This window comes from Nannospalax galili, unplaced genomic scaffold (genome assembly GCF_000622305.1).
Source record: "Nannospalax galili isolate Female #2095 unplaced genomic scaffold, S.galili_v1.0 scaffold445, whole genome shotgun sequence".
Classification (NCBI taxonomy): domain Eukaryota; kingdom Metazoa; phylum Chordata; class Mammalia; order Rodentia; family Spalacidae; genus Nannospalax; species Nannospalax galili.
Window position 1 is genome coordinate 72,320 of NW_008354184.1, and position 6,268 is coordinate 78,587.

The 6,268-nt window shown below is 50.3% G+C and overlaps 1 protein-coding gene across 3 annotated transcripts in view; it reads right to left on the bottom strand.

Moving 5' to 3' along the window:
• The window catches only part of Fam83f (family with sequence similarity 83 member F), a 42,918-nt gene extending 38,495 nt beyond the window's left edge, over window positions 1–4,423 (bottom strand). For all 3 annotated transcript variants that reach the window (XM_029555110.1, XM_008851213.3, XM_029555111.1), the window contains exon 1: window positions 3,903–4,423. In XM_029555110.1, coding sequence (XP_029410970.1) covers window positions 3,903–4,385 — 483 coding nt within the window. In that variant the 5' untranslated portion in view covers window positions 4,386–4,423. The remainder of the gene's footprint in view (window positions 1–3,902) is intronic.
• Between the last annotated feature and the right edge of the window lie 1,845 nt (window positions 4,424–6,268).

The following is a 6,268-nucleotide window of genomic DNA, read 5'->3' on the forward strand; positions in this document are numbered from 1 at the left end:
TTTCCTTGCCTGCACCACACAGGCCAGGCTCATCTCTGGGTTTCTAAAGCTTGGAGTTTAAGCAGATAAAGAAAAATCATGAAATGACACTAAAATAAACAGCTCTCTCAAGGGGGAAAAAAAAAACCCAACAGATAAACCCTACCCCACAAGTAAACACAGCTGGATCTTTGAATGTTAGTTGCCAGAGCAGTTTGAGAAGGCCTTTCTGCCATTTGCAGAGACCCAAAGGGTGGCTAGTTGAGACCTATGTTGGAAGAGGCTTTCCTCCTATGCAGAGGGCCCACCTTCATACTGACCTGTGTCCTCCTAGGTCACCACCTCAGACCCCTCCTCCCCAAGCCCCAATTGTATTTTCAAAGTACCCCCTAATTAGGCACCTTCTTCTATATCCCTGAGGGCCAGGTATAGACTGGCGGGATCCCTTGCAGATTTGTGACCACCTGCAAGTCACAGCAACTCCCTTTGAACCTTAGTTTCCTGTTTATTATTTGGAAACAAAAATGATAGCACCTGCTAGGCATGGTGGCTCATGCCTTTAATCCCACTATTTGGAAAGGAGAGGCAGTTCCAGGCCAGCCTGGTCTACATAGCAATTCCAGGTCAGCCAGGGCTACACAATGAGACCCTTCGTGGGGCAAAGAGATGGTTCAGTGGTTAAGAGTGAGCTCTGGCTGCTCTTGCTGAGGACCAGGATTTAGTTGCCAGCATTCACATGCCAGTTAACTCCAGTTCCAGAAGATCTGCACAACATGGGTTCACTTATATGCATGCAAGCAAAACATACACATAAAATAAATAATTTTTTTAATGATAGCACCTTATAAAGTCATTCTGAAGATTGAATGAAATAAACTCCAACTATTTGGCACCTAGGTAGACTTGCCTTCCCAGGCCATGGTTGTCTCAGTACATAAACTGCCTCTCAGTTTGCCCCACCCAGCCTCAAGGCAGCCAGAGCTCCCAGGAAAGAAGGAAACTCCCTCCCTCAGGGTGAACAGGGAGGAGACTCTGATTCAATAGCCATAGAAGGTTGCTTGCCGGATAAGAGGCAGGGCCAGACAGTGTGCAGGAGGTGCTGTCTTGGGAGCACAGGCTAGGGATCTGGGTCTTTGTATATTTACGTGACCTCTGGGTAAGCTCTTTTCCTGATCAGTGCTTCACCTGTAAAAGAGAGTGCTTTATACAGGATGGCAGTGATTAAGGATGGGGCCTGGAAGTAAGAGTTGGGTGGGCATAGAAAGGGTCAGAAACTACTTCCGGGGCAGTCATGTGCCTAGGACCCAGCTGAAGGACACTCCTACCAAGCTCCACAGAGTACTCAGCTTCCAGGTAGTGGCCAATCCAATTTCTTTGCGTTTTGAAGAAGAAAAATAAACAAATAAATATAAAAACCTCTCACTCTCTGCTCATTGCCCACCCTAGTCATTTTCTCTCTCCCCTTCCAAACCTGCAGCCAGCCTCACACAGGAAGCTTTCCCAGGTTAACCAGCTACACCCCCACTTTTTATTCTAGCAGAGCATTTGAACAAACTCTTGGAGGGCAAAGTCCATAGCTTGGATCTTTTGGCTAAAGCCTGGCACACAGTAGATACTTTGGAAATAAATACCAGTTCAATCTGCACCTAAAAGTTTGTTCACAATGGCAAAAGTTTCTGTTACATATTTATTTAAAGAGTTAAGAAAACACCACAATATAGGACAGTCCTGTCATAGAAGTCCCAGTGGCCAAGGGCCCTGTCTCTCCCTTCTTGTAACAGGGATATCAGACCTCTTGCTTAACCCACTGTATCATAACATGGGAAAAGGGTCAGGGAGCACACTGGTTGAGAGCAAGGGCTTTGGTGTTTGGATTCTGGCTCAGCCATTTACTAGCAAAGTTAGGCAAGTAACTTAACTATTATGAATCTTGATTTCTTTTTCTCCAAAAATAAGGAAAATACCTATCTCACATGATGGTTGTAAAAAGCAAATGAGGGGTCTGTGAGATGGCTCAGTGGGTAAAGGCACTTGCTGCCAAGCTTGATGACCTAAATTCTATCCTTGAAACCCACATGGGTAGGAGAGAGCTGACTCTGGTAAGTTGTCCTCTGACCTACACACACACACACACACACACACACACCATAGCATGTTCCAGTGTTCGCACACAAGTAAATAAATGTAAATGACCTTTAATCCCAGTACTTGGGAGGTAGAGTTAGGCAGATCTCTGTGAGTTCAAGGCCAGCCTGGTCTACATATCACATTCTAGGCCAGCTGGGGCTACAGGGAGACCCTTGTCTCAACGAGAAATTCATTAGTACAGAAACTGAGCACCTAACAAGTACTAATAAATCAAGGCTTCATTAATATTATATCATAGATATGACTCTTGACCCCAGCTACAGTCTGCTGCCCAGCACTGCCACCCCCTTCCCTTTTGTTTCCTTTGTGTTCAGTCTTGCCTTTTTCTTCATCAGAGTACAGTATACAAAGAACCTCAGTCAGACAAGCACGATTACTTGGAGAGGGAGGGTGGAAGTGGGGACAGTGAAGTTAACCCATCCTCCGGCAGCCCAACTAACCAACAACCTAGGTCACATCTTCTAGGAAGAAGAGTCCCTCACTGCCCTTCCTAGCACCCTTTTCCCTCAGTAGACCTGTTTGGTCTCCAAGAGAAAGAGGACTTTAATCACACTCATGAAGTTGAATTAGAATGGTGGACCCAAGCCTCTGGTTGCATATTTTGATCTGGTGGTGTTTCATAATAAACTTTCATTAAGGGCTAGCTATAGGACTTAGTGCTTGCTGTCAAGCCTGACAGCCCAAGTTCCAATCCCTTGGACCTACATAGTGGAAGGTGAGAAATGACTCTCACAAATTATCCTCTGACCTCCACATGCATGGCATGTTCCATGCACACCCACACTCACACACACAATAAATACATGTAATAAAAGTATATCACTTTAAGAGCTCTCAGCGGAGGGGAGCCAAGTTTAAGAGGTAAAAACATCGGATGCCCCATTAAATCTGAATTTTGGGTAAACAATGAATCACTTTTTGCATCTGTGTGCCTCATGCACTATTTGGGGCACATTTATACTAAAGAGCTATTTGAAATTCAAATTTAATGGAATAGCCTACATTTTATCTGGAAACTACCCAGCTACCCCAGGGTATGGAAGAAGGATTAAAGTCTTTCACCTACTCCACAGCCTGCTGTCCAACTGGTATTCTAACCAGCCTCTTTGGAAACATCTTTCAACACCCAAATTGAGCAGATGGGCTAAGTAGAGGCTTCTTCCGGAGCAGCTGAGTCCAGTGTCTGCCTTGTGGGAGTGCCCAGCACTGGGCCAGGCCACAGCTAGTGCTCAAAAGAGTTTTCCTAGTTTATGCAAGGCTGCTTGGGTTCTAGTACTAAGCTCAGGAGACGGTGAGAATGTGAGGTCCAGGCTGCTTTGGGGATAAAGAGACTTTCAAGAAAAGTACAACTGGGGTAAAGTTTGGGGAGGTCATCACCACCCACTTCATAGGGCTGTGACTATCAAATAAGGAAACGGCCAAGGGTACATCTTGTTAAACCCCACATAGGTTATGATCAAGACCTCTGAGTGGCCAGCTTTAGCACAGGGCCTTACAACCTTCACTCTGCCAAACATCGATGGGATGAAGCACCACATACAGACACACAAGGCCAGCGCCTCTGGACGCCTTAGCAATAATGACTAATGTCTGTCCAGCACTTTGAGATTTGCCAAATCCATTCTTTAAAGGCCTCCCATCAGCACTACGAGGTGAGGGTGAGCTGGGGACCATTTCCCAGAGGATGATGAGGTTGGCCTGGAGCTGAGACCAGACGGGGGAACAAGTGGGCTGCGGTGGGGTCCCCACAGGAGCAGAGACGGGGCCAGGCCTACCTTCTGAGCCTGCTGGATCATCTGCCTGACCACCTGCTTCAGGTGCGGCGCCTTCTCCTCTTTGGGTGGGTGGGTGAAAAGGGTGACACGGCTCACGCCGCGGTAGAAGCCGGAGTCGGTCCATCCCAGGTCCAGCGGGGGCACCTCGGTGTCGGAGCGGTCGGGCCAGTAGGCCAGGGACTCGGCGGGCTCGGCAGGGGTCTGCGCGGGGGCCTTGGCCTTGGCCTTGCTCTTGCTGCGGGCACCGGCGACGGCGTCCTCGTAGGGGCTCCAGGCTGCGCGGAGGGCCTGGCGCTCCGGGCTGGAGAGGAAGTCCCGCAGCCTCTCCTTGTGGACCTGCTCTCGGTAGGCCTGCTCGCCGCCTCCCAGCAGCGCCTCCAGCGCGGCCCGCCGCCGCTCACAGTAGTAGAATGCGGCCTGCGCCTCGCTCACCTTCTCGTTCACGTGCGCCTCGTCCAGGCAGCTCAGCTGGGACTCGGCCATGGCGCAGTGGCCGCCCTCCCGGTCCCGGTTCCCGGCCCAGAGGTTCCGCCGCTGCACCTGGGGCCGCGGAGGGGCAGGGCGCCTCACCTGGCCACCCCGGCCCGCCCCGGGAGCAGCAGCCGGCCAATCGGTGCGCGCGCTGCCGTTGGACGGCGAGGAGCCACCGCCCCTCCGGGGACCTCCGGGGCTCCCCAAGGACCCTGGCCTGCTGAGTCCTGGTGGGATGGGACCCGGAGCCTCAGGGTGGAAATGAGCCCGCAGCCGGGGCTGCAGTTAGGCTCCAGTGCAGCCTTTGACCCACGCCCACCTTCCTATCTGGAAAGGTTGATGACCTGACCGTCCTGCCCCCAACACCCCCTACTGACGTCGCCGGGCAGGTGCGCTCGTCTTCCCGGGCAGGTAGGACCCAGAGCACGTGTTCTGGCCCGGATCCCTGTGGGGGCTAGCTCATGTGACCCCTCCCGCCTGCAGGGTCCCCGGGGTCGCTGCCTCTGGGCGAGAGGATGACGACTGTGAAGGGAGTGGATGGTGTGTGGAAAAGCAAAGTTGCTAACGAAATTCCGAGTTTCCCCGCCCACACGTCCCAGTTCTGAGATCTGAGGCCTTCAGGGGCTGTCAGTTCGACACCGTCACTACAAATTTTTTCTTCTAAAAAAGCCACCCAAACAGAAAAAATGTAAGCGACAGCAGTGGGATTTACCCCTCATTTTAATTTGAAGTGGTGTGTGCGTGTGTTTCACTGTGTGTGTGTGTGTGTGTGTGTGTGTGTGTGTGTGTGTGTGTGTGTGTGTGTGTGTCTTTCTCTCTCTCTCTCTCTCTCTCTCTCTGGGCTTGATAGGCTGCCAGAGGCCTGATTACTGTATTAGTGATTCAAAATATATGTTTGCTCTCAAGGAAGGAAGCCCAGCATAGACACGCGGGGCGCACACACCACCGGCGGCTCTGCTGTTTCTCATTGGATTAAACACAATCTTCTTAGTCATTAACATATTATTTTGTTCGTGTGCAGCTGCACAATTTGATTCTCCACATTCAAAATATTTTCAGATCATAGCAACCAGAGGTTCGCTTTTCTCTCATTTTATAGCACAGCGTCTTAGAGCTGGAAGGAGCTTTAGAGACGAATCCAACCCCCTCATTTTACAAACAAGGAAATTGAGGCCTAGAAATGGTGATTTTCTAGGTCTCTGGTGAAAGAAGGCTGAGCTGGGGACCACCAATCTCTGTCTGTCTTGGCCGACATATGGAACCTTTGGTCTTTCTTCAAATGAAGCCAGATTATTTGGGGAACAGGTTTTAACTTGGGGTCTGAGGTGTGATTAGGTCAATTACCATTTCTCTCTCTCTCTCTGGCTGGGGATGGGACTTGGGGCTTTGTGCATTCTAGGAAAGTGCTATATCACTCTACAGCCCCACTGATGGTCTGCAAATTTTGTGACAATAGTCTCTTCTAGCATCCTCAGTCAGCCCAGAGACTGGGGACAGGGACCGGGATGGGGGTGGGGGGGGGTGGATGGTAAACAGCCCTGTCACCTCGCCTGTTCTTTGTCAGTTTTAGGAATTAGACGGCTTCAATCCTGGTAACACCCTGCTCTAAAGGTACTGTAGACATACTGAACCTTTAGTTGGGAGAATGTTTGCTTCTTTCCTAATGACTTGAGGCCCCCTGAGGTACTAGGTCCTCTGCCTTAAGAATATAAAGGTGTTCAGGCAGTAGGAGGGAGAGATGGACAATCAAGGGTAAGGCAGCTGAGGAGGATAACATGATTGTACAGAAAAGTGTGTTGGGGCTGGGGAGATGGCTCAGTGGTTAAGAACCCTGGTTTTTCTTACAGAAAACCTGGGTTCGAATCCCAGCACCCACATGGCAGCTAACAACTGTA